This window comes from Lasiosphaeria miniovina, assembly GCF_030549165.1.
Source record: "Lasiosphaeria miniovina strain SMH2392-1A chromosome Unknown B0T26scaffold_1, whole genome shotgun sequence".
Lineage (NCBI taxonomy): Eukaryota > Fungi > Ascomycota > Sordariomycetes > Sordariales > Lasiosphaeriaceae > Lasiosphaeria > Lasiosphaeria miniovina.
The window spans coordinates 4,956,538-4,981,912 of record NW_026848220.1 but is presented as its reverse complement, the minus strand read 5'-3'; the positions used below and the strand labels follow the sequence as shown (position 1 = coordinate 4,981,912).

Genomic DNA, 25,375 nt, shown 5'->3' with positions numbered 1-25,375 from the left:
CTAGCTCACTTGCACGCACACACTTGTTCAAAGGCGGACGCTGCCCGCTGAGTTGGCGGTGGGGCACAGCTGCTGCCAGTGGCAGTGGCAGCCCCGTCATGCAGGTTTGGCCATTTACACTTTTCACCGCACACACAGGTGCATTGCATCGGACGGCGGTGGTGAAAGCGGAGAGAGTTTTCCGGCTCCGAGATGTCTTCCTGCAAGCCTGCCTGCCTACATGGGAGCTAGGCGGGTGCCCGACTCTTGTGTCCCACGGCGAGACCAGCAAACATGACGGGGCGTCGTCTGCTTCGTAAGGTATGGCGGCGGGCATTTGTGCCCAAGTCGGGCTGGTGCTGTTGTGAAGCTGTGGTCGGGTAGCACTCTGCCAATACCGCGGGCTGCCCATGGTATACTTGCGGCCCGTTGCCCAATTGATCGTCTCAATTTCAACCTCCCGGCAACCTATCTGTGCCGTTCGCTCGTTCTGGCCAGACCCCAGATCTCCGCGCGGAACCTGAGGTCCCCAGAGATAATCATGGGGAGCTTCTCGGACTGCGGTGTAACATATAAAGCAGCAGGCGGGGCTTAGTTGTCTATATATACACATGCATACATCTTCCGTATGTAGGCATATATGTATCTACGATAGATATAGGGCCTTTCATATGGCTTGGCCCTACTCGCATCCGCCGCCCACGGATTATGACACCTAGTACAGAAGGTATTTCTTCAGTCTTGCCGTGTCTGAAACGGCTTCTAGTGGCTCGCGATGCCAATTCCAATCACCGGGCAGAGACATGTTACCGTTGGATCCCGTCGTGGCCGTGGCCGTCGAGCCAGGATGAGATCTCGATCGCTCTGCACGGGCAATTGAGAGGGGCTTTAAGTTTGCGTGCATCGAGGGAAGGGCAGCCGAACAAACGGAAATTGCAATTAAGAAAGACGCTCACACTTAAAATGGATCCGGCGGACTGGGTTTGGCCAGGCGGCCGAGTCTTCACCGTCCGTGGGACACAAGTGTCAGGTCAGGTCAATTCAGGTCGAGGAAGGAGATATGGACAGCAAGCATATTAAGTAGTGCGTGACGTCAGAAAATTGCGCCCATATCACCCGATAATGCCGCCATCCCATCCATGAGATTGACGCACCCCCCTCATTTGCCGTAAAACCCGGAAAATATTTCATGTCTTTCTGGAGCACAAGAACCTGGGATGAGCGATTGTGGACCGACCCATTATTCTCTCGAGACTCGACGATGTGAAGCCCGCGCCAAGAGATACTCTCCCGGCTTGGGATCCCGAGACGCTGTCTATCTATCCGCCTTACCTTACCTAGGAAGGGGTTAAGAGATCAGATCGAGACAGAGACAGAGACAGACAACCACTAACACTGGACCGTGGCCCGGATGCCCTCCTGACAGCACCTAGCTTTCGAACCTTAAGTGTCAAAATCGTCTGAAAGAGGAAGGGGAGATCGCCGATGCTGCAGCGTCGCTTCCAACCACCATCACCTGACGTCCTGGCAAGAGGGGAGCAAAGGGTCTCGTCGTCTATTAAACTGAAAAGACTCGCACGACTCGCTCGCCATCGACCGGTCTAACCACTTCCCACATCATCGGGAACTGCACTGACTGCACTTACACCAAAAAGTCGACTCTTACCAATTTACGACAAGGCCAGAAAGGCCCAGATACTCGAGCAAATATTGTCAGCCAGCATGTATCACCACCTTCTAAGAACGCCCATCCTCGCCTTCGTCATTGCACTCGCCACACTGATCGGGGCCGCGAGATGTTCTCCCCTAGCCCCAATTGCGCCCGACTCTGATGTCGCCGACTCCAAGCATAACGTCACCATCATCCCGTCCTTCAACGTCACCAAGTTCGCGGCCGCGGCTATGGTCCTAAGCCACCGGAACTAGTAAGCTCCCTAAGCCTTACCTTTCGTCCCATCTCGCGTTGCCATTACGCAGAGAGACGGAAACTAACCCAACCGCCTTCTTGTTCTCTCCAGCTACAAGTTCTACGTCGCCTACGACTCGTCCGAGGCGCCGGTGCACTGCTGGGCGGTGGGGACGACGCTGGGCGAGGACTTGAGTAGCCTGCCGCAGACGATGTGTGGAGACGCTGGCAACGACGACGACGGCTATGACACTGGCGTGTCGTTCCAGTGGGTGCGGAAGCGCGACGGCTCGTCGGCACTGGTGGTTGCGCGCCAGATCTCGGACAGTGTGCTGGACGAGGCCGTCTACATTGTGCCGCGAAACGACACCCCCGTCCTGGGGCAGGGTAAGTTCCGCCACCAGGTGTACGCGGGGCCGGAGAATTTCACGGTCAAGGCGCTCCGCTTCCAGTTCTACTAATTGCCGGTTTTCGTGTAGAGGGGTTTAGTAGCATTTTTCTTGAGAGGAAAGCTTGTAGCCAGAAACGGAAGGAGATAGGAGAAGGAAAAAAGAGGGGCTATGAAGGGTTGATCTACTTGGACTGCATAGATTAGGTGTATCATGGAGCATTTGGGGCCCGCGCAAAAGCACATTGGACTTGATACCTCGGCAGTGGGGCACAATTTGTGTCGATCTAGACAGACCTATTTGTTTCCACTGAGGAAATATGTCGGCTAATAATGGAATATTTATTCTTTTTTGAAAGGCCAACACAAGTCTCGGGCCCTGTACATGTACGGGATGCTGCCGTTGGGACTCGGGTAGATCGAGGAGTCTCACACAACAATCGACGCCCAGTTCTATCTACAAGGAAATACAGGCGCTGGCGCTGTCCTCGATAAACAAGCTCCCGTAGATGAGGCCTTCGTTGAGCCGGCTTTCTTGATAGCCGGCATTGACTACGTCGCTCGTGCCAGTGGGCTTCTTCAGGATTCCGATCTGGTACTGCCCGCCGCCCGAGTTGTCGTTGGACACGGCGCTGGTGACGCTCTTGAGCGCGTCGTCGCCCTTGGAGTAGTACACCTGGAGCGTACTTTTGATGGGGAGCTTGTCAGCATGTATGAGTCTGAGTGAGCGAGTGCGAGTAAAAACTCACTTCTTGTTAAAGTCCAGCGTGATGGCAAAGTTCTGCCAGTCCGTCTTGAGGATCGGCGTCGACCAGATCTGCTTGTTCTTGCGGTCAAGCACCTTCCAGGTGTCCCGCGCGAGGCCCGACTGCCCCAGGATGGCGCCCGCCTCGAAGTTGAACTGATTCGCCGAGTAGTCGGCGGCCTCATGCCAGACGTTCTGTGGCGCATGTGCGCGTGGTTAGATTGGCGGTTTGGGTGGGTTAGGTTCAAGAGGGTATTCCATTTTCTCTTCTCATCCCACCCCCAACAACAGACGAGAGAGAGAGAGAGGAGAGGAGACAGATAAGATGGCTACGCACCAAATACTCGTGGCTGAGATTCAGCGCCCGCTGGGCATCCCACTTGACGCTGAAGTGGATCGTCTTGATGCCTTTCGTGGCCGGACTGTCGTTGTTGGTGTCGCCCTGGAACTGCAGGCCAGCACGGCGAAAGCCCTTCTGGGTCTGGAAGATGCTCGAGTCGCTGATGGTGACCTCGAAGGGCTTGTGCTGGGCGGCGTCGTCGAAGCGCGCGCTGCCGGCACTCGCGGGAAACTTGATGATGTCGCTCCATTTGAGGCTCTGGCCCTTGACATAGTCCGGGTTGAATAGCGACGTGCCGTAGCTGTCAAAGTCGGACAGCTCTGTCGCCGCCTTGACGCGCCCGTCGAACACCAGCGGACACTTGACCGCCCCGGTGCCGGCCACGGCGTGGCTGTGAGGCGGCCGCGGGACCGCCGTGGCGACCACAGCGGCGGCGGCGGCCACGAGGCCCATGAGCGAGGAGTGCATCGTGTCCTTTTTGTCCGGTCGTTATGTGTTTTGTGGGTTGTGCAGCACGCAACACTGATTGCCGTCTGCTTCTTGGACCGAATTCAAATACTTTGAAGAGAACCGGATGTTAAATATATAGTCTGGAACATATGATCATGAGGTCTAGTCCACTGGACACGACACTCTGGCGACGAACGGGGCCCGGATGGCGAGCTTCGCCGTGGCCTCGTCTTCCGCGAGCCGGCTGAATTTTGCCAGATGACGATTTGATCTGGGCTGGCGGCATCGCGACCCGTTGAGGGCTGGACGCATTGGGGGCACTTGCCCTCGCAATGGCGCTATGGAAGCAGGCACCGTTTGGGCCGGTGGGAGGGAATGTTCCGCAACATCCATATTGCATTTGTGGGGTTTCCGCTCAGGTTCGTAGTAACAACTCAATTGATCTCACAGACGCTAATCAATCTCCCCGCGATGCCATGCGAGTCCTGCAGGGGCAACACCCTTTTCAGGCGCGTTCGTTGGCAGGAAATATTTTGTGCGCCGCCCTGGGTTTTCCGCTCAAGATTGGTTGATGGTTGACGTGGTGGTTGAGGCGAGTGTCTCCTACCTTAAGTCAGGGGCAAAACCCTAACCCTACAACACGGTGTAAGTCAGACACTCAGGGAAAGAGCAAAACCGGTTCCTCCCGGCGACTCGAACATTCTCGGGCCTAATGTCGCCGACTTGACGCCTCTAACACCACAAAATGGCGCAGCCGAAGCCCATCTCATCAACCTCAGCCCTGTCAAGGGAGGACATGTCGTTGGGTTTGCCGACGTCGTGCATTGCATTGCCCAGCGGCTGCAGCCAGCGTCGGGCGCTGATTTGAACTGCACTGTAATTAATACGAAATACGACTGCAATGCGATCGGCATCGTGGTAGGCAACTGCGACTAGCCTACCAGGGCAACTGGCAGCCATCCAGCTAAACCTGGCCATTCTGTTTGCAGCCGCAGCCAGGACGTGGGCTGGGTTGCGGTTCAGCCATCAAAGAGAGCCTTGCCGGGAAATGAGTCGCAATGGGAATTCCCGGTGAGGTGGTCTGGCGCTCGAATTAGGTATCGAGTATAAAAAGGGGGAGAAGAGAACAGCTTCAAAGGCTCTCGAGATTTTGTCGTCTAACTGTCTCTCGTATTTGAATCTGATATCAAGAAGAAAGAAAATAAAAAAGCCAATATATTCTCAACGTGACCTCCACCATGTCCCACATTCCCGACAATCGCACGCTCGCCGACGCCAAGAAGCAGAAGCATGTCGACGTGCCGCCCGACCTGGTGGACCTGCACTGCTTCACCGAGACAGGCGGCGTGCTCACGACGACCATGCTTGACGTGCCGGCGTACCGCGTCGTGCGGGTTCTGGGCGCCGTGTACGGGCTGACGGTGCGGTCGCGCAACTGGGCTGCCGGGATCGGCATGGTTCTCAAGAGCATCGCCGGCGGCGAGCTGCGTTGGTTCACCAACTTGGTATTGCTCCCATCCCTTCCCATGTAACAAGTTGCTGACAGAGAAGCAAGCTCTACAACGCCCGCAACGACGCCATCAGCCGCCTCGTGGCCGAGGCCCAGAGCCGCGGCGGCAACGCCATCATCGGGCTGCGCTTCGACGCCGGCGAGCACGGCGGCTTCGCCCAGGTCTGCGCGTACGGCACCGCCGCCTACATTGAAAAGCTCGAGGGCGGCTCCGAGACGCACCCGCAGCTGCTGGGCAAGACTGCGTGACTTTGTTCTTTTGTCTTTTTCGCCAAGCGTTGAATTTGGGGTTTATTTCGTTCTTTCTTTCCTTACTTCCAGAGCCTGTCAAATACCCAGACTGAAAACGGGGCAGGGAGAAAAAGCGGGAGTCGGTAGGGTTGTTACTCAAAAGTATGGGCATGTTTTCATCTTGGGAGTGTGTGCAAGATGCCTTCACTGTAAATTATACTGTCATGTAAATTCAATACAAGAGCTAAACAACACTAGCACGTACGTGCTCCGGCTTGTGAATATTAGCGCGGTCTTAGAACACCATCCCAAATGGCCCACGCTGAACAGGACGTTGTCAGTCGGCTTAGTTGTCACACTTAAAATTTTCATTTAGAGCGAGAAAGTCGACTCGGCTCGGTAGGCATCACAGCAAATCCTAGGCCAGAATCACACGGCAATCAAAAGACGTAAAAGTGACAGGGCTTGATTTATATTTTATTTGGCCGGGCCGGCAGACGAAGAGATACTCGGAAGGAGCGTATACCGGGATATATCCTGACAGAGATATGTATATCAGGCTGGCTGGACGATGGCACCACCCACCGACCGCAGACAGACGACGCCGGGACACGACGCCACTTCCCCCGTTTCTTTCCTTGACCAAGTCCAGCTCGCCTCAGCTGGCTTTCTTCTCGTCCATTTCCAACCACCGATCCAGAAAGACAATTATCCAGACGGCGCAGAGAAAGACGAATAGCCAAGCTTGACAGACCAAGCCCACAAAACGACATCGCAGCCGCCCTTTTCCGCTCTCCAAGTCCAACAACAACGACAACAATAAAACAAAATAATAAAACGCCAACGCCAAAATCCGTGCTTTCGTTCCCATGCAGAAGGAAGTGAAAACCGTGCGTGTGTGTAGTGGGCAAACAGGAAACAAGCAAGCAAGCATGCAAGCATGCAAGCATTATTAGGACACCACCACCAGCACCACTAGCACCCAATTCCCGTTCCCAAACCCGTTCCCGTTTCCAAAAGAAATAAACCCAGGACAAGCTTTGGCCGATAAAACAGAACACCGACAACAACAACAACAGCAACAACAACAGAAGAAAAACCCGAGGAGTCACCCTCTTGCGTGTTTTTTTGTTCAAGTTGTTGCTGTGGCAGCATAAAAAAAGAAAACAGCAAGCAAGCACGCAAGTAAGTACAGGCCCTACTCCCAGCAAAGGTCATGCATGGCGGTCATGAAATTCGTCAAGTTTTTGTGAGCGGCGTGGCGTGGTGTAGAAAGTTGTGGCGTGTATGGTATGCCGTGGTCCGTCGCACCGAAACAAGGCGCGGCTTCCACCCTTCACAGGCGGTATTCGCATCTCATGCCCCCCCCCCCCCCCCCCCAACACCCAAAAAAAAAAAGGGAAGACGAGGGGACCAAGCCAGCCACGCGGCTCGTCAGTAAGTCAGTTCAGTTCAGCAAGCTGACACCGCCAACTCACAGCCCACTGATCTTCCTCGCCACAGCCGTCGCAGCCGCCGTAGGCGCAGCGCTGACGCTGCCGACGCGACCGCTAGTCTTGCGCACGCCGGCCTCTCTGACCGTACCCGAAACCACGCCGGCAGACACGGCACCGACGGCGCCAGGGCGCTTGGCATTCCCGCGGACCTTGGCCAGCACGCCCGACGAGGACGCCGAGGCGGCGCGCTGGTGGATGCCGTCGTAGGCGGCGGCCTTCGTGTGGCGCGCGGCGGCTGATGCCGAAGAGGTACCAATGTTCTCAATGTCGTGTGAGGCGTCGTTGCTGTCGACGACCTGGTAGATCATGGTGGTGGTGGTGGTCGTCATGGTGCCGGTAACGCTGCTGCTGGTCTGGTGGTGCGACACGGAGCGCTCGCTGCGGCGGTGGCGCTGTTCGGGAGAGGCAGAGGGTTTGTTGCTGCTGCGGCGCATGCTGCGCAGGTGCAGCTCCTCTTCCGACTCGGCGGAGCTGCCGCCCGAGGTGCGCAACATGGCGAGCACTTCAGTCTGTGTCGTCTCGGCCGACGAGGGGTCGGCGCTGGCGTCAATGTCGACGGCCGCCTCGTCCTCCTCGTCTAGCGTGGCCGCCGTGTGCAGGCTGGCGCTGGCGGCGCGGCTGTAGGGGTGGTGGCGGTCGCGCTGCGTCTTGCGCGGCTGGCCGGGCGTCGGCGCCGGCAGGTAGTCTTCGTGCACGCCGATGGTGTTGTCGCGCGCGTGGTCCTGGTCGATCTCGCCGAGCGGCGTGCGGGTCGAGCCGCGGTTGGGCGGTGTTGATGTGCTGTTGTTATTCTTGCTGCCGCTGCGCTGGCCGAGGCTGGCCTTCTGCATGGCGCGGATTGGGGTGCTGGGCACCAAGTTTGCGGCGGCGGCGGCGGCGGCCATGGCCTCCTTGCGCAGGCGGCGCTCGAGGCGCTCCTCGACCCACCACTCGCGGAAGACGCCCTGGTTGAGGTGCAGCCAGTGCTGCTGCGGGCCGACCACCATGCCCGGGCGCATGAAGCGCATGAAGGCGATGATCTCGTTGGCCGTGAAGCCGTGGCGATAGATGAGGTAGGCCCCGATCAGGCAGCCCGTGCGCCCTAGCCCGGCCTTGCAGTGCACCGCGATGCCCTTCTTCTTGACCGTGATGGTCTCGTGCGCCAGCCGGATGAACTTGCGCACCGTCGACAGCGGCGGGCATGTGCCATCATCAAAGATCATGTCGAGGTGCTGGATGCCCAGGGCCTCGAAGAAGGACGGGTTGTACAGCACCGAGTTGAGGCGCACGACGAGCCCGATGTTGCGCTCCGAGAAGTGGCGGAGCACGTTCTTGAAGGGCTGCGGCAGCGTGGGGTGCACGTCGACGGCGGCCAGCGTCTTGGGCAGCGCGGCCCACCCCTCCGAACCCTCGGGCGTGCGCGCCACGGGCGTGTGCTGGGGTGAGGCGAAGGCGAGGAAGTTGGGCGTGATCCAGTTGAAGTCGCCGTGCTCGACGCGCTCGAAGCGCTCGTACTCTTCGAGATCAAACGTCTCGAGCACGCAGCAGCCCTCCTCCTTGGCCTTCCACACGCCGTACACGACGTCCTGCACCATGATGCCGTAGTCGGCCTGGCTGTACCCGGCGTCTCTGAACGGCATCAGCGGCGGGTCGACCTGGGCCACGGGGGCCAGCGCCAGGTGCGGCGGCCACGACTGGATGAGCACCATGTAGCACGCGAGGAGGCAGGACGCATTGGCGCGGCCTGGTATCGTGTTAGTTATGTCCAAGTGTCGACAAAGAAAAGGGGGAGGGTCAAAGCATACTGCGCGGGTCCGCCCGGCTCCAAAAGACGACGGGCCGCTCCTTATTCTCCCGCGCGCCTAGGATCTCGTGGAATTGCAGCGCGAAGCGGTACAGGTGGCCAATGTGCAGCGGGCCAAAGTCGTGGTGGAAGGCGTTGTACAGGAGCGTATCGTCGACGGTGAAGTAGAAGGGCCTCTTGTGGGCGGCTGTGCTCTGCTGCGCCGGCGAGGGCCCGTCGACGGCCCGCTGCTGCGAACGCTTGCTGGGCGACCGCGGCGGCGGGTCGGGGTAGGGGAAGAGCGTGTTCTCGTCGGGCGCGTCGACATATGATGCAAGATATAGCCGGTCTGCCAGCATCTATGTCAGCACTATTCATGGATATCATGTTCATGTCAGGGGACGACAACATACCTGGAATGTACTCGATAATCTGGCCGAGATTGCCGGCGTGTCGAGACGAGGGAGCCATGCCGTCGGTGTGGCTGGCTGTCCGTCTCCGTCTCTGTGTCTATTTCTCCGTCTATCTCAACCAAACTGCTGTTGTCTGTCGATGCAGTAGTAGTAAAAGTAGCGATGCTCTTATGATGCTGGCAATGGGATGCGACTGCGGCCTGTGCGATGCGCTGTGATGCGATGCGCTGCGATTGGATGGGTATGCCGGCGCGGATGCGATTGCGATGCAATGCCAGACGAATTGGCCGGTCTTGTTTGTTGTGTTTTGCTTGTCTGTCGTCTGTATCTCTTGTTTTCTCCCCTTCTCGACAGATCCCTGACCCAAAACACGGCGGCGACAACAGAGGCGAGCTAAGCCAAGAGACTCCGCAGGTAAACAACAGCGGGTATCGGACCACAAGTCGGCCAATTCCCCCCGCAAGCAGGAGAAGAAGAAGAAACTAAAATAATAAAATAAAAAAGGAAGCCGGTGATCTGTTTGCAGAGGAGCTGTTGTTGAGCACACGACAGGTTTTGTAGTTTGTTGCAGAGGCAGCGCGAGGTAAAGGTAATTAAACCCGCCTTAGCCAGGGCAGTCAGTTTCTAGCACACATGTTTTGGTGCTGTTGTTATTGCATGGGGGGTCTGTTGCGCATAAAAATGTGCCCTGCAAAAACAAGCCGCCGGCCAATCATATCCCACCAAAGCACTTGGAGGCCCGCGTCCCCATGGCAACGGGCCCTTTTCCCGGGTCTGCGAGAGCCAGTCCCTGCGCCAGGACCAGGGATTGGGCCGAACATGTGCTCCGCTCCACTGAACTGCTCTGCACTAGTGCCAGCCAGCTCTCGCTATCTTATCGGAGCCATTGCCCCGCCAAACCTGCGCCGAAGTGGAACATCATTCATTTTTCGGCAGCACAGCAGCAGCGCCGTCGTCGCCTGTGGCAATCCCCTTGATAACCCTTGGCAAAGAAAAGCATCGTCATCGAGGCTCCCAAACAAAGAAAAAAAAAACGTATTTGTTGTGATTCAGCCAGAATCAGATAGGAGCCGTTCCACCCCATCCCTTGGTGGCGATGGCTATGGCGACGCCAGGAGAGGACCAAGACGGCTTCCCCTGCGCACTGTACGTGCAACCCCTCCAGTCCCCCCCGCATCGCATCCTTTTACACAACTACCCGCGGACATGCCACCCCCTAACAAGCATTATTTCCTCGTATACAGAACCATCAACGTGCCGTTCCCGTCAGCGCGTCTCGCGTCCGTCGCGCACCGCGCGCTAAGCGTCGACAAGGAGCTCTCGGCGCTGGTGCAGCGGCGGCTCTCAACCACTACTCCTCCAACCCCGACAACACCAGAAGAGAAGGACGAGACGGTGCTGCGTGTCGAGTACAAGGCAACGACAAACCGCATGCTGCGCGTGGCTGTCAACTCGTTCATGGAGAGCCTGGCCCTGGTGCTCGAGGTCATGGAGGAGCTCGACGTCGACGTGCTTGAGCAGCAACAGCAGCAGCAGCAGCAGCAAGATAGAACTTGATAGAGACAAACAAAAGAATATATAACAAAAGTTCATATACTACATAGAGCTTTAGTTATAGCAGTAGCTGGAGCTACATGTCTACCTAGCTGGCCGGCTGTAGCTCGCTGCGGCAGGACATGCTCGCGAACGGGCGGGCGGCGCTATGTGTAATGAATGACATGGCATTGGGAGCAAACGCCCTCCGCGACCAGCACACGGAACTAGAAGTCACCTGGGTCAAGACAGACAGACAGACAGACAGGTAGGGATGGCCAACATGTCGCGGGTCGCCAGAGATTCACTCTCCAGTTGGTCCGGATTATTATTCGGGAGACATGCAGAGAAAGCGTCCAGGGTCAAATGTCTCTCCTAGCCAGATAGCTAGCAACGGCGCCTGTATTCATGATTGCTGGGGGTGTCCCTCGAGGGTCCCCAGACTCTTTGGGTATCTCAACCGCTGCGAGGACATCCATCTAGCTTCTTTTAAGTATGTATCGCAGACAAACTGCTGCTGCGACTGCCTCCTTATATCAGACCATTCCGCTATTTTGACGCCCGTGGCAGTGAGACACCGCCAACGAACCCAGCTTGCAGGGACCTGTGCGCATTTGAGTGTGTATGCTTCAAGAAACTGCCTGGCTCCTCACAGCCGCTCCTCTTTGACATGCAGCACAGGCGACTGCGCATCAACTTCGATCTGGCGCTGCAGTTCCAGGTCGGCGGCCGCAGCCGCATCGTCGTCCCCGCCGCCATCATCCTCCATCATCCCCGCGACATCGTCATCACTGCCGCGGCCGCCCTTGGGCGAGTGGCTGTAGACGTTGACGGTGCCGTCTTGGCCGGCGCTCACCATGGTGGTGCCGCCGGCGCGGCTGGTAACATCAACCCAGAAGCAGACGCCCTTGTGGGCGCCGGCGATGCGCTGCACCACCTCCTTAGAGCCGACGTCCCACAGCACAATGTCGCCGTCCTCGCTAGCCGACGCGACAAACGCGCGCGTCCTCGTCCTCCGCGCTTGCGTCATCCCCGACTCCTCGGACTGCTCTGCAACCTCGCCAAAGCACCCGCCGACGGCAAACCCCTTATTGCGGTGACCCTGGTACGTCTTCTTGACGGACCCCGATACGTAGTCCCACAGACGGATGCTGCTGTCGAGGCTAAAGGCCAGCACGAAGCGGCCGTTGGGCGCGAAGCACACGCTCGTTACGGCCGGGTTGTCTTCGTGCACCAGCGTGCGCAGGCACTGGCCCGTCGACGTGTCCCATATGCGGCTGCAGAGGGGGAAAGTGTTAGTGATAGGCCATAGGGAGGAAAGGGGGGGTTGGAAGAAGAAAAAAAGTAAAGGAAAAAAAGGGGAAAAAGACTTACATTAGACCGTCGGTAGAACAGCTGACCACCAGCGTGCCGTCTCGACAAAAGTCGATGCCGCTGACAGGGTCGCTGTGCGCGGGCAGGCTGCGCATCAAGCGGCCGGCACGCACGTCCCACAAGAAGACGGCCTCGTCGTAGCTGCCGCTGGCGAGCATGTTGCCCTTGGGCGAGAAGGCGAGCGAGATGACGTAGTTGTGGTGGCCGAGCAGGGAGCCCCTGCCAGAGCGGCCGCCGCGGTGGGTGCCGGTGCCCGGTGCTGCGGTGGCCGAGGCAGCGGCGGACCAGGCGGCGCCCGTCTTGACGGCGGCGGCGTGGTGGGTCATGACGCGGGGGATGCGGCCGCTGCCCGCGCCGCCAGCGCCTGCACCGCACGCGTGGGCAGGGTTCGCCGTCACGCGGTCCCACAGGCGGATGGCCTTGTCGTCGGACCCCGTCGCCAGGGTGTCGCTGTCGGGCGCCCAGGCCAGGCACGACACGCCAGCCATGTGGCCCACGATGGTGTCGAGGTGGGCGCCCGTGGCGGCATCCCACATCTTGACGGTGCCGTCGGCCGACGCCGAGGCGATCCACCGGCCGTCGGGCGAGATGCGCACCTGGCTGACGGCAGCCGTGTGCCCGCGCAGGGTCAGCCGCCGACGGTAGCGGGGCCGGAGCGGCTGCAGCTTGTGTGATGGTAGCAGCGGGGGCGGCTGCGAGGCCGAGGGGGAGAGACGCCGCGCGTGTGGGTCTTGCGAGTCGAAGCTGCGGCGCGAGGATGATGAGGAGGAGCGGCGGCGCGATCTGGAGGTGGAGTGGGAGGGTGAGCGCGAGCGAGAAGGGGAGCGTGACCGCGATGGCGACTGCGAGTATGAGCGGCTCCTAGAGGGCGAGCGCGATGGGGAGCGAGACCTCGACCGCGAGCCGCGCGAACTCGAAGGGGTCCTTGTAGGGTATCGCCCATCGTCGTCGCCGTCGCCGTCGCCGTCGACAGGCGGGCTCCTGGCGGGGCGGCCCCGGCGAATTGAGATGCCCTTGGGGGTAGGCTGCTGGCCGAGGGCGGCGGGGGAGGGCGAGGCCGAAGCTGAGGAGGGATTACGGGGAGCGGGGAGGGAGGCAGGGTGCGGCCTCGAGTCGGTGATGCCATCGTTGACTCTGCGTCGCTTCGTCGGCGGCTCCATGAGACGCGCGTCGCCTGCAGAGGGGCCGGCCATGATAGATGCGATGCGCTGGTGATAAATGGAATCGTAAGAGTTGCGTGCCGGAAGAGCTCGATTTAAGATGCCTCGAGATTCGAGATTGGACGGCGCGCGTGGCTGAAATGGACGGGAGCGTTGCCGCGCCGTGTTGCCGCGCCGTGTTGAAATTGACGATCCACGGCCTGCGTCCCACAGCGCGTGGTCAGGGGACCGGTGCGCTACTACAGTACGTACACTAAAAGAATAGGGCCAGATTTTGGTTGGATGATGCGATTGCCGATTGGCCAATGCAGATGCGATGGCTCGTTGCTCACTCAGCCGCCCCAGGCCGGCGCAGGTTAGCGGCGCAAATCCCCCACCTCAGCTCAGGACGGCAGGGGCAGCCGGGGATAGCAGCACCTAGCTTGGTTGATTCTTCAGTTGGCAGCCCGAATCCGCATCGCGTAGGCTAGATGCGTATACGGAGTATTTAGGGTACCTTCCTTACGGAGTATCTGAGCGTACGTACCTTAACCTGTTAGGCCAACCCAAGGTTGGTAATTTATCTTTTCTGAGCCGACTTTGTCCGCTTTGACGTGTGCAGTCATTTCATTCATCGCCAGCAATGAGATCGGAAATAAGTGATTAGCCACTGCTTTTGTCCCAATCAACTCAACTCAAATCAGTTCAAATCTCATCCAGATTGAAGAAATCGGGGAAAAAGGAATTGGGAGGATACACAAGAACAACGAATGGCCGATTGAAACAATATACGCCACCCAACCGGTGCGGATACTGCGTATCTTTGATCGACGGCTGCTTGCTTGGCCGCAGGGCGACAGCAGCTCCCTGCAACTCTTTGCATGTCCATGTTTCGTGTGTCGGGAGATCGGCCCCTTTCTCGAGACTCTTCTCGACTTGATCTTCTGTCTCCTCATATAGCGCAGCTTGTTCCACATAACTGCGCGCTCGTCTCGTCGCCACAACCGCGACAGAAACGACAGAAGCAGAGACTAAGTTGGGTCTAAGATAGACAGTGTCTAAGGCGTGCACAGAGAGACACCGCCACCATGGACGACGTACCGTCCGAGATCTCGGTCCTCACGCTCAACTGCTGGGGCCTCAAGTATATCTCCGAGCTGCGCCGAGAGCGGCTGGCCGAGATTGGCCGCCAGATCGCCGTGGCCGACCCCGAGCCGCACATTGTCGCACTACAAGAACTGTGGACGCAGGAAGACTACCGCTCCGTCCGCCGCCAGACGCGCCACAAGCTGCCCTATGCCAAGTTCTACTTCAGCGGCCCCTTTGGCGGCGGCCTGGCCATCCTGTCGCGCTGGCCCATCGAGGAGAGCACCATGTTCCGCTACCCCCTCAACGGCCGCCCCACCGCCTTCTTCCGCGGCGACTGGTTCGTCGGCAAGGGCGTTGCCCACGCCCGTATCCGCTACGGCCCTGCCCCCAAGCACGTCGTCGACGTCTTCAACACCCACACCCACGCCCCCTACGAGCACGGCCCCAACGATTCGTACCTGGCTCACCGGCTCGCCCAGGCCTGGGAGATGTCCAAGTTGCTGCGTGCCGCTTCCGAGCGCGGCAGTCTGGTACTCGCCCTCGGCGACTTCAACATGGTGCCGCTCTCGCTCGAGCACCGCCTGATCACCGCCCATGCACCCGTCCGCGACACGTGGCGCATCCTGCACCCGGACTCGTCCGTCGGGCCCGCCGACCACCCCCCGGAGCGGGCCCGCCGGCGCCCCATCCCCACGGCCGAGTTCAATATCCGCGAGAACGGCGCCGCCTCGGACGGTCCCTACAACACGTGGCGCTGGCCAAAAGCCCAGCAAAAGCGTCTGGGCGTCGGGAAGCCCGACCTCCCCGTGTCCCCCGACACCATCGACAGCCGCGGCAAGCGCCTCGACTACGTCTTTGCCGGGTGCGGCGACGTGGCCGCGCTCGGCGGCGGCTGGGTGGTGAGCCGCGTGAGCGTCGGCATGATGATGCGCCACCCCGAGCTCGGCTGCTCGCTCAGCGACCACTTTGCCGTCGAGGCGACGCTGGTCTTTCACCCCCTGGACCCTGCCAACGCCCCGCAACCGCACCACTACAACCACGCGGCAGACAAGTCGGCAGCGATGGGCCTCACAGCAACAACAACAACAACAACAAACACGACGGCAACGGCCAACACCCCATCTACCCCCAACCCCCGACAGCAGCCCCTACACCAAGAAAAGCAGCAACACCCAGACGACGGGTCCACGATCCTCGACGACAAGCAAGACGACGCGCTGCACAACGGGACGTACCTGCAGTCGCCGCGGACGAGCTCGGTGCGGGGCCCGCACAGCTTCGACAGCCAGCTGCTGGCGGCGGTGCGGTCGCCGGTCGAGCCGCTACCAGCATCAGCATACGACGAGGTGCTGGCGGCGACGCGGTGGTACGCGGCGCGCGAGCGGGCGCAGAAGCGGTGGCGCGGCGCGCACTTCTTCGCGGCGGTGGCGGCGGCCGTCGGCGCGTGGGTCGCCGTGTGGTTTAGCCCGCACAACTGGGTGTCGTTCCTGCTGATGCTGCTCCTCGGCAGTCTCGGTCTTGTTGCTGGCACCGTCGACGGCCTTCTGGCCCTGCTCTTCTTCAAGAGCGAGCTGCGCGCCCTCCGCGAGTTCGAGTGGGAGATAGTCAACGCCAAGGCCGCACTTGCTGCCGCCGGCGGGGGCCCGCCCGTGCCAGTGTCTGATGATGATGGCCATGACGACGAAGGCGACAACAGGGGGTGGTGAGGTGGCACTGATTCTCGTTTCAATTACTGCATCTATATACGCGAACAGCACGTGAACAGCACGCGAACAGCACATGAGTCTTTTCTGGGTTTTGGTATGTATGGCATGTCATGTCATCCATGTATTGTACGAATACCCACAAAGTGTTTCTCGAACTTGCAAGGAGAAGGAGAAGGAAAATAAGACGTACCGTATTTGGGACGGCTATCTCCCCCTCGTTTCGCTCCTTTCGCCTCTCGCAACATACCTACATTACATACCACAACCAAAAACAAAGACAAAGGGAAGCGAAAAAAGAAGTACATACAACACCAGGGATTCGCTGGTGGTCACCCACCCAACTACTAGTCTGGCGATTAGAAGCTTATCATACGAAGTAGAGGGGGTCAGAAACTAGGGGTTCTCGGGATCCAAAAACGGGACCCTCTTTCCCTCTTGTTAGTATCTCGGTTTTTAAAAGTCGTACTTACAAACGGAGGAGAATCCCTACTTCTTCTTAGTATTAGTAGCGAGTACGCTACGTATACCCTATTTAGTTATACGCCTATTTGCCGATTCACACGCTATATTTGCCAAGAGCCTTGAACATGGAGAGTCCCGCCAACGTTCGCCGGAGCACAGTATCCACAACGCGAGGATTATTTACTTCGCAGGTCTCAGCCATATAAGCTCCTCCGCCGATAATTAAGCTATAATTTCCGTTACTTTCTATTAGGATGTCTCTTTAGCAGGATAAGGAACCGAGATTCAGAGTAGTCGGCCACGCGGCTGTGTCCGGCGCGAAGGGAGAGGCATGGCGAACCTAATGTGACGCCCCTCGGGGACATAGGGTTGGGAGTGGGCAGCCCAGGTGGTCAATGCCACGTTGTTTCTGTCAGAGACTCTGCACCCTAGTTGTGATCAAAGCGAAAGGCGGCGTGATTTGTGCTAGCCAGGCTGCCACAGGAGGCCACCCTGCTGGAAGCATGGCATTCACCTGTCCACCCAGTTGCTTTGGGCGTACCACGGGGGGTGATAGGGGGAAAGGGGGGAGAAATCGGTAAGCAGTCATCACTTGTTTTTCCAGTCGGAAAAAATGGCCATCCGAGCCCGGCCGGTGTGGTCAAGGTCTAGGATGCCTAGAGTTTTCCAGAGTATATAATACCCTCTCGCTCTTAGTCCCCTTCCTTTCCCTTCCTTATCCTTTAATCTTCGCCCTTGCCTTACCAATTGACCAATCCTCTTCACCATCCCGGCCTTAACCGGCCAGTTGCTGTTTCTTTTCGGACATGATCATCACCTATGTGCAACCATACGGCAATCTCTACTTACAAAGCATCGCGAGGATGTTTAATGCTACTTCCAGGGTTGCCCTGAAATGTGGACTTCAATGTCCCGCCGCTTTCTGAGGCAACCAGACATTCCTAGGACTTGGGGGGCCTGATGCCGTTGAGCAAGACAGCCAGACAAGCAAGACCGAGCAGCATGCCGTCACCCCAGACACTTCATTTACAGGGCCGGGGGTAGCAGGGTAGCAAAGAGGAGGAAGGTCCCATTGCCCGCAAAGTGATTCCGGACAGGTAACGGGTGGTTTAGCGTATTTGGCGACTCGGATTATAAATCACAGTGTGGTAAAATGAGTAGTAGATGTGGTTTGGATTACGAAATATCACGTTATGATATTTGAACTGCGAAAAGCTCAAGAATATTTTGCACAATTTCACTTGTCCAAACACGGTGAGGTGGCAAGAGTAGCAGGCACAGGACTGGCAATTACGGAGCGATGGTGTGATTAGCCACTCAGAAGGAGCCCATCAAGTTAAAAGCGGCACGCAGAAAGAACTCCCTTCTGCGGACCAGCCAATGTGTGACGGCACGGCAACCGTCAGGGCTATATAGAAATAACACGGCTAGAATGATAGGGACCGCTGACTTGTTATTCTGGCACGCCTTTTGGTAGTAGGACTGTGTTCATTGTGTCTGCCATCATATAATGTATGTACTTAATGATTGTTGCATTCTAGCCTGTTGGGTTATGCGGTCCTTTATATCATGGATGACGATGACGGTTTTGGCCCAAAGACCGAGCTTCGCGCTCAATGTAAAAACAGGATCAGTGGATCGTCATTTCGTTATAAGTAAATATGTAGAAGATAGTAGAATTCCTAAATAAGTATATGTTTACATGTCCTCTCGGGCCCTTTTGGTGGCACGCTGTGACTAGAAAATATAGGAAAAAAGAGAGGAGAAGAGTATAGAAGTGAATATGGAAACGAATATACTAAAATTGCTGGCGTCGCTTCGTTCGTCAGTCGCGTGGCCCTTCGCTACGCTACGGGACGCTTCCTTCCTCTCTCTCGCTCCTGGCAAATTAGGGCGCGATAGTTGGCTTATTTGGATAACGTAGAGAGCAAGCGAAGCGACAATATCCTATCCGGAGGCCAATAACTCCGATGCTCTAGAGATCTTTTCTTACAACGATAGCTAAACCTATACAACTAAATCTTACATCTATATAACAGAGCTATCAGTTATATACCCGCTCATATCGCTCGAGTCGACCTTCTCTTCCTGTGGATCTAATAGCTGTGACTTCCTTGCCTCGTAATCTGCTATCTTCAATTGTATGCTCTATACCGGCACTTCGCGGTATATCCTGCTCCGATTAAACGGCGACTCAAACATTAGGCCGTCTAAGGTCTTGACCCTAGAAACTGCCACGTACGATAGGCCGGACGCGAACTCTAGAGCTGAGATATCATAAACCACCTTGTCGAGAGTGACGCCCTATGACTTGTATATTGTGATTATGTAGCAAACAAGCAGTGGAAACTGCTCCCGGTAGCCAGTGCCAGCCCCAAGAACAAACTCCTGCCGAACCCTAAGGATAGGAACCACCAGCTTAGCCTTATCACGAAGCTCTTCTCCGCTAGGTAACAGGAACGGCGGCCCAGTATAGTTATCAGACGTAACCATAATAACCTACGGTGAGTCTTCCAGCACGTTAGCGCCTTCAGCCCACGATATGTCGTATATAGTACCCTGGGTACCGTTCACAAGCCGAACAATGGCTGGGATTTTCACACTCCATTTTTGCAGGCAGGTGTTGGCGTTCACCACTCTTTGTACTATAGTCCCCTATTATACAACTCCTCTCAATCTTCTTCAGTACCGTCGTCTTGCAACTGAAGAGGAAGTATGGAGTTGCTCTATTCCGTTCCGCCATTCGTCATTAGCACTGCCACAGCTTTCTTTTGGACGGCTGACCCCGCCAAACAGGCCAGCCTCTCCTGTGCCCTCCAGCTCCGCCCTGCAATAACCGCCCGAAATGCACCGGTCGACTTCACATTGTTTTACTGTTACTGCCTCTTCTTCTCGACAGGGCAGCCGTGACGCTGTTCAAGGTCGTGTCTATGCCCTGACGGAAAAATTGCGACACTTAGGTGCAATCTTGGCGGATTGACCCGAGAGCTCGCGAATGATGCCCATTAAGAGCGTCGTCTTCCCTGTTCTCCATGAGCGGCTTGGATTGGACGTAGGTTGTGTGGGCGCTAAGGATCTGCATCATGCAACGAGCACTCTGCCCGTACTTGGCCGTGTCACCAGACGTGATGATGTTGGCACCTCCCACAATAAAATTCAACACGTTCAGCAAACTAGAAATTTTGTATTCCTACAATTGGCGCCCACCCATGCCCTAGAAACCACTGATAGTTGCCCAGCCCGAGTCTCGATTTGCTGGAAAGGAGGCCTCAATGGTCCTTGTCCACGAGCCAGCCTGGATGTCGAATTGTACCGGCGCAGAAAGTGTGAAAGGGTCGAAAGACCGTCCTTGGGTATTAGTGAAGATGATGTCCCGGGTATAAGGCTTATCTAGTTCGGTCCCGAACATAGGCGTCCGACATTCGCGTAATCTAAACATCGCGGCGCATACTAGGGATTGTGCCCCGCGTGAAGGAGGGAGGCGGCAGTAGATGACACCAGTCAGCCGTTTCGTGTACTCGCTGGTCTTACCTAGGGCACCTGCGTCCGAGAAATAGAAGAGCGCCGCAAGAAGCTGCCTGGCGACTGCGCGAAGATGAGAGTAGGCGCTGCCGTAGCTAGTGTTGAAGTACTTCTGCCCAGTTTCGCTGTTTTTGGCCAGGTAGCCGGTACTGAGATTCTCGAGCTCTTCCATCTTGTCGACTTCGTCGAGGCGCGGGAGTTTCTGGTCGAAAATACCGATGTCGAGGCGATGAAATCTCCCCGCAAGCTGCGGGTTGGATCTGACAGCGTCTTCCCACTCTCTTTCGCAGTCTAGCGTACTTTCAACCATGTCGATTCCGGTGTCAACCAGCTTTCTGACTCTTGCAGGTAGAATTTTTTTCCACCCCCCTCCACTACGCTCGTTTCGTCTTATCGAACCAGAATCCTCGACACAGATGCCGCTTCCTATCGATACAACAATATCTGGGCGGATCTCGGAGCTCCATATCCGTTTCTCCTCTTCCAGAGCAACCGTGACAGGGTTGTTTCTGACGATGGCGCCGTCCTCGTACACCTTCTTTGTTGGCTCGTGCCTGTATGGCTCAAAGTATGTTTGCGCCGCCGAAGTCGCTCGAGCTCTTAAAAGTGGAAACAGAGTCAGCAAGGTACTTGACACCGGAAAAGTAGGGACATACGCCTGCCAAATTTTGAAGTCTCTCCTCTGTTGGTCCTCCCGTTCTAGGTAGTCGGCTGTAATACAAAATATTAGCCTCTCAACCAGGTGGTTCATGAACTCGAGCGTGCTCGTACCATTCCTGCTCCCTTGCATCGGATTCCGATTGTAGTTCGCTATTAAGCACGGCTGACCGCGTCCTTTCGTACATGACACAACCCCTACCTTTACATCACCTCCCCTATTATTGGATGATTCTCTGCGTTGGCCAAACAGGTAGGTGTCATTGCTGAAGGCCGACTTGAGTGCGCCCTCGATCCCGCTACTGTGGTATAGATATGTGCAAAAGTACTCCGCAACATGCTTGATGACAGGGATCCGGAGTCGGAGCTTCTTGGTAAACGCCTGCTGGGCGAGCTCGCGAAATTTGCGGCTCGCTTCTGCTGGGTTCCACCCCATCTCGAAGACCCCGAGGGCTATGATCCCGCCTAGCTAATGTCAGTTTGAATGCATATATATTCTTTGATAAAACCTACCCGTGCTTGTGCCGATGACTAGATCAAAGAGCTGTTGAATAGGGATATCAAACCGAATCTCACCCATGAGCCGTGAAAGTATTGCGAGCTCAACAACTCCACGAATACCGCCACTGGATTGATTCAGTCAGTATCAAAATGTTGGTAGACATGATGGAGTTGAGGAGACTTACCCATCCAGTACAAGAATCCTGGACTGGGCTTCCTTCGGCTTTACCCTGACCCTCCAAGGAGGCTCCCGAAACTGGCAACCCAACGGGCAGCTGTCAATCGTCATAACGCACCCTACCGACAGGGATGGAGCCGTATGCCAGCGTATGCAATCCTCGCATATAGCATGCTGCCGTTGAATGCATGGAAGGACGTTTGTGGGACAGTTCGAGAGACAGGCGAGACAAGTTCTCTGGCTTTCGAGGCGGCTTAGACCCGATTGCGTGGCGAAGGAAACCAACCGCCTCCGAACGTCCTGTCGGGGTCGTCCATAATGTCGAATCGCCTGCCAAAGTAAATCGCGGAACTCCCCAACAGAAGACCCGTAGGAACATTCATGTTGACCGACCATCAAATCTACCTCTGGCGCGCGAGGCTCGCCGTTCGCAACCGTGACTCTTGACGCCGACTCTCTGGCGACTTCAAATTGATGTCCTTTATCGTGACTCTCCCAGTAGTTCTGACAACGGGATCCGCCTGACATGGCTTCACACCTCCAGAATTTGTTCCGGAACCGTTCAAGGCCGCGACATGCCTCGTCAACAAGCTCTTCTTGTAAGTTGGACACATCTTGGGATTCTCGTTAGATAACTGGTTGGTTGACATTAGATATAATTACTCACCTTCTTGTAGTTGTCTTGAGATCTGACATAGAATACAGCATGCCAGAAAAGGGACCATATCCTTGATCATCTGAAATTCGCCGCGGCCAGAGACAGAAACTCTTGATTTGTCTAAATTCGCCATCTTCCCGAGAACAAGCGCCATGTGCTCACCAAATCTCGTGGGGAGCGGGCTGTCATTCTCGGACAAGGGATGGAAGTCGAGGGAGCTGGTGTGGTCGCGTGCTAGAACTTCGACCGATCTTTCAAAGTACAAGTTGAAAGTCGCAAGGTCCATGTTCAGATCATGGGCCTTTCTGCGGGCATGGATACTGTCGGATAGAGTGCGTATCTCGTGGTAGAGTCGTTTTATCTGCTTAGAGACGCGGCTGGCCGTTGAGGGCATGTCGGAATGGAGGGGCAACGAGATGACTCTGAAGTCATCATAATAGCACTGAATTAGATCCACAGCGGTGCCAATCCTCCGTTGGCGAGACCTCCATTTCTGTTGGTACTCGACGAACTTGCTGGAGCTCTCTACGCTCTCAAGGAACGTTTTAGTTGTGTCATCAACACTTGGGAGCATATCATCATAGTCTGGAGAGTTTTTGTTGACAATGATGATCAGCCCGGGCCGTACTCGTTGGTTGAAGGTGCGTTCGAGGCCATCCTTGGACCATTCAAACAGCCTCCAAAGGATATCCTGCGATGCCCTGGAGAAAGCAGCTAGTCAATTAAGGCATATTCTACGCCGGGGGGTGGAAGAAGTGATAATAGAGGCGTTTAACGTACCTTGAATTCGATGTCACGAAGCAAACAACGTCCGAGAAGGCGTACAGCAACCGTGGATAGAGGCTCTTTGTGATCAAATCGCGCGAGTCCGCTTGGACATGTCCAAGCGGCTCAGGCAAGGAAGTATCGCCTTGAGCGTCGGAGTAATCGGAGACATCATCCAAGTACCTCGTCTCGGACTCCATCTCCACGTCGCTTAGAGGCTCGGCTCTGCTAGCTGATTCTCGCGACTGCACGATACGAGCCCAGCTCAGACTCACTTCCATCGACGCCTTTTTTCTATGATCCATCACCAGGATATCCTCATCTCTTGCAGCGCGAGCAGTTCTGCGAGAAGAACGTTGGATCCCATGATAGGCACTAGCGACTCTTCGGGCCACTGGGGTGCTGGTGCCCATAAGTCCTTCACAATCTGCTGGTACGTTAGAGACTAATATCGGGCGCTGTTCTCAGTGACCATAGAACGATACTTGCCTGCAAAGAGAATCGGAACCTCGGCTGAGAGAGTCCAGGGGTCTGCGTATAAGTGAACATCACTGCTTGTTGACGTGAACTGGTCTTTCCCGGTTCCGGGGACGGGCACCTGATACCGTCTACGTTCTCGCGGTGCCAGCATGAGAATCATTGCTTTGATTATAGTGCTTTTCCCGGACCCGGTGTCTCCGACGAACGACACCAGGCTGGGGTATTGGTAATGTGGCTGATCCGGTGTATCGGTGAGCAGGTTATGCAGCCGTGGCCAGATAAGAAGCTTGGGGGGTGAGTCCTTCTGATCGTGAGGCACACCAAACCATGTCGTGCGCAAGTCATCAAGGTGAAGGGAGGTGGTTTGGCCCTGCAGGAGTTTCGAGTCAAGAAGCCAAGTCAAGTACGCATATTCTTTGAATGAAACCTCTTCGCAGTCGCCTCTTCTACTTCTTGATCCTGGCGGGGGGGGTCGATGGTCGCGTGACTTGGAAAGACAGCCCTTGTGTACTGGTCGATGTGCTCCTCCACAGCCGGCACACATCACGAGGCTAGCCGGGTGCACATCAACCTCGGCATTGCACCGACGGCAATAACGGCGAATACCGAGATCTTGAGTGATTGCTCCGATACTGGGAGAGAATTCGGTTAGCGACAGGCCATCTTTGTCCCCAATTGCCATGCTGATATTAGCACGTGTGACATACAAGTTGCTGTCAGGCTCAGGCCAATTGGCTGTAAAGTCTTCCGGCTCAGGGCTTCTGACCCTGCTGACTGGGTCACCAGTTGGACCGGGTGTTCCAACAACGGAGCGAGAAATATGAACAACTGTTGACTCGTTCTGCATTGCGCGAAAGGCGGGTCCGTATTCGTTCTCCGCAGCTTCTCTCAATCTGGCGAGGAGGTCGAAGTTGGAGTTCTGGGGGAACCCCTCAACCGAGTCGTCCGTCATGACCACCGACTGCTTTCCTGGTCCGAAATAACCTAACTTGAAAATAGCGCGATGTGGGAGTTTTGTTCAGACACTCTCAGGGCCGGAGGGTCAATCAGCCTATTTAAATCAGGGACCTCCCCTCCTGCAAGCTACCTCGCGTTGCTGCGCTCAACACCGAAGTGTCGAACGCCAAGGTAGCCTGCTTCTGGCCATCGCTTTCTGGATGGCTACGCCCCACCGGTCACTCTGGCTGCATGTGGCGCGGCGCTTCACCGCCGTCTAGAGCTTAGATCTTTTTTCCCAGCATTGCATGTTGGCGCCCGTGAAAGTGCAGAATGTGCTGTTGTATGGTGGGTAGGCTGTGTCTCTCTTGCTGACCACACCCACTTCTTGCCCGTCTACTGATTTGGAGGCTGGAAGAACCGAAGAGGGTGCGCGAGGCAAAAAGTGTGTCGCACAGCATGAGCTGTGGCATTCCCTCCTCCGTCGAGCGGGGGTTCTGAAGGTCTCGGCAGTGTCTTGATTGAAGAAAGTGCTTGGTCATGATTTCCTCAAACCGAAGGACTAAATCCTGGAGGTTGAGGCTGTGAAAGTCAAGCTATCGAAAGGCTGCTAGCGCTCAACATGGCGTTGGCTGCGTTGCAAAGAGCCTCCCCAATGATAACCCCACGACATGGTGCTTAGAGGTCCGCAGTCCAGAACCCCCGCCCGTCTCAACTCACTCGCTAATCGTGGCGCACTACACACGATTTTGCCTTGTTGGGCCTTCTTTGACCCATGCAGCCTGATCATCCTAGGCAGGGACAACATAGGGAAGTTTGTTCGGCACTCCACCAGGCCAGGCGCGTGCAATCATCTTCATGGTCTTGCTGTAGAAGATCCCGTATGCCTCTGGCGTAAGATGGAGCTCTATTGCAAGATAGGGTCAGCTCAAAACCTTCACAGCGTTCAGCTGACCACCTTCTGCACGCCCGTCGATGCAACAAAGCCTGACCGCGAAGAGACACCCGAAATGTTTGCAGGCAGTGGATCGGGGGCTCGCGTCAAGCCAGCGGGGGCTGGCACGTAGATCTGCTTCGTAAGGTATGGCGGCGGGCATAAGTCGGGCTGGTGCTGAAGTGCAGCTGTGGTCGGGTAGCACTCTGCCAATACCGCGC

At 56.5% G+C, this 25,375-nt stretch overlaps 11 protein-coding genes across 11 annotated transcripts; 5 read left to right on the top strand and 6 right to left on the bottom strand.

Annotated features, from left to right (window-relative positions):
• Positions 1-1,701: 1,701 nt before the first annotated feature.
• Positions 1,702-2,346, top strand: B0T26DRAFT_630956 (uncharacterized protein; the record flags this gene model as incomplete). Its single annotated transcript, XM_060436299.1, has 2 exons — positions 1,702-1,904; positions 1,998-2,346. The coding sequence occupies 2 exons, from the start codon at positions 1,702-1,704 to the stop codon at positions 2,344-2,346; spliced, it is 552 nt and encodes a 183-aa protein (XP_060303250.1).
• A 192-nt stretch (positions 2,347-2,538) lies between these two features.
• On the bottom strand, positions 2,539-3,983 carry B0T26DRAFT_67452 (uncharacterized protein). Its single transcript, XM_060439722.1, has 3 exons — positions 3,356-3,983; positions 3,023-3,213; positions 2,539-2,959 (listed from the first exon to the last, which is right to left on the bottom strand). Exons 1-3 carry the CDS (start codon positions 3,824-3,826, stop codon positions 2,731-2,733), a joined length of 891 nt encoding a protein of 296 aa, XP_060303249.1. The 5' UTR covers positions 3,827-3,983; the 3' UTR covers positions 2,539-2,730.
• Positions 3,984-5,046: 1,063 nt separating this feature from the next.
• On the top strand, positions 5,047-5,567 carry B0T26DRAFT_633908 (uncharacterized protein; the record flags this gene model as incomplete). Its single annotated transcript, XM_060436580.1, has 2 exons — positions 5,047-5,313; positions 5,364-5,567. 2 exons carry the CDS (start codon positions 5,047-5,049, stop codon positions 5,565-5,567), a joined length of 471 nt encoding a protein of 156 aa, XP_060303248.1.
• Positions 5,568-5,812: 245 nt separating this feature from the next.
• Positions 5,813-6,916, bottom strand: B0T26DRAFT_688246 (uncharacterized protein). Its single transcript, XM_060440970.1, has one exon. The coding sequence runs from the start codon at positions 6,497-6,499 to the stop codon at positions 6,020-6,022; it is 480 nt and encodes a 159-aa protein (XP_060303247.1). The 5' UTR covers positions 6,500-6,916; the 3' UTR covers positions 5,813-6,019.
• A 107-nt stretch (positions 6,917-7,023) lies between these two features.
• Positions 7,024-9,278, bottom strand: B0T26DRAFT_737063 (protein-tyrosine phosphatase-like protein; the record flags this gene model as incomplete). Its single annotated transcript, XM_060443397.1, has 3 exons — positions 7,024-8,768; positions 8,830-9,156; positions 9,221-9,278. The coding sequence occupies 3 exons, from the start codon at positions 9,276-9,278 to the stop codon at positions 7,024-7,026; spliced, it is 2,130 nt and encodes a 709-aa protein (XP_060303246.1).
• Positions 9,279-10,349: 1,071 nt separating this feature from the next.
• On the top strand, positions 10,350-10,753 carry B0T26DRAFT_604491 (CTAG/Pcc1 family; the record flags this gene model as incomplete). Its single annotated transcript, XM_060435799.1, has 2 exons — positions 10,350-10,366; positions 10,465-10,753. Coding segments are annotated over 2 exons (306 nt in total), but the record flags the coding sequence as incomplete, so codon positions are not given.
• Positions 10,754-11,402: 649 nt separating this feature from the next.
• Positions 11,403-13,320, bottom strand: B0T26DRAFT_633339 (WD40-repeat-containing domain protein; the record flags this gene model as incomplete). The annotated part of the gene is made up of 2 exons (XM_060436536.1): positions 11,403-12,030; positions 12,128-13,320. 2 exons carry the CDS (start codon positions 13,318-13,320, stop codon positions 11,403-11,405), a joined length of 1,821 nt encoding a protein of 606 aa, XP_060303244.1.
• A 609-nt stretch (positions 13,321-13,929) lies between these two features.
• Positions 13,930-14,255, bottom strand: B0T26DRAFT_67381 (uncharacterized protein). The gene has a single exon (XM_060439642.1). The coding sequence runs from the start codon at positions 14,153-14,155 to the stop codon at positions 13,979-13,981; it is 177 nt and encodes a 58-aa protein (XP_060303243.1). The 5' UTR covers positions 14,156-14,255; the 3' UTR covers positions 13,930-13,978.
• A 99-nt stretch (positions 14,256-14,354) lies between these two features.
• B0T26DRAFT_746284 (Endonuclease/exonuclease/phosphatase) lies at positions 14,355-16,061 on the top strand (the record flags this gene model as incomplete). The annotated part of the gene is made up of 1 exon (XM_060444676.1): positions 14,355-16,061. The coding sequence occupies one exon, from the start codon at positions 14,355-14,357 to the stop codon at positions 16,059-16,061; it is 1,707 nt and encodes a 568-aa protein (XP_060303242.1).
• Positions 16,062-16,134: 73 nt separating this feature from the next.
• Positions 16,135-16,430, top strand: B0T26DRAFT_688237 (uncharacterized protein; the record flags this gene model as incomplete). The annotated part of the gene is made up of 1 exon (XM_060440969.1): positions 16,135-16,430. A coding segment is annotated over one exon (296 nt), but the record flags the coding sequence as incomplete, so codon positions are not given.
• A 3,118-nt stretch (positions 16,431-19,548) lies between these two features.
• Positions 19,549-24,563, bottom strand: B0T26DRAFT_67305 (uncharacterized protein). The gene is made up of 9 exons (XM_060439548.1): positions 23,992-24,563; positions 23,294-23,916; positions 22,820-23,231; positions 22,049-22,740; positions 21,389-21,995; positions 21,216-21,328; positions 20,817-21,167; positions 20,702-20,756; positions 19,549-20,644 (listed from the first exon to the last, which is right to left on the bottom strand). The coding sequence occupies exons 1-9, from the start codon at positions 24,234-24,236 to the stop codon at positions 19,738-19,740; spliced, it is 4,005 nt and encodes a 1,334-aa protein (XP_060303240.1). The 5' UTR covers positions 24,237-24,563; the 3' UTR covers positions 19,549-19,737.
• Between the last annotated feature and the right edge of the window lie 812 nt (positions 24,564-25,375).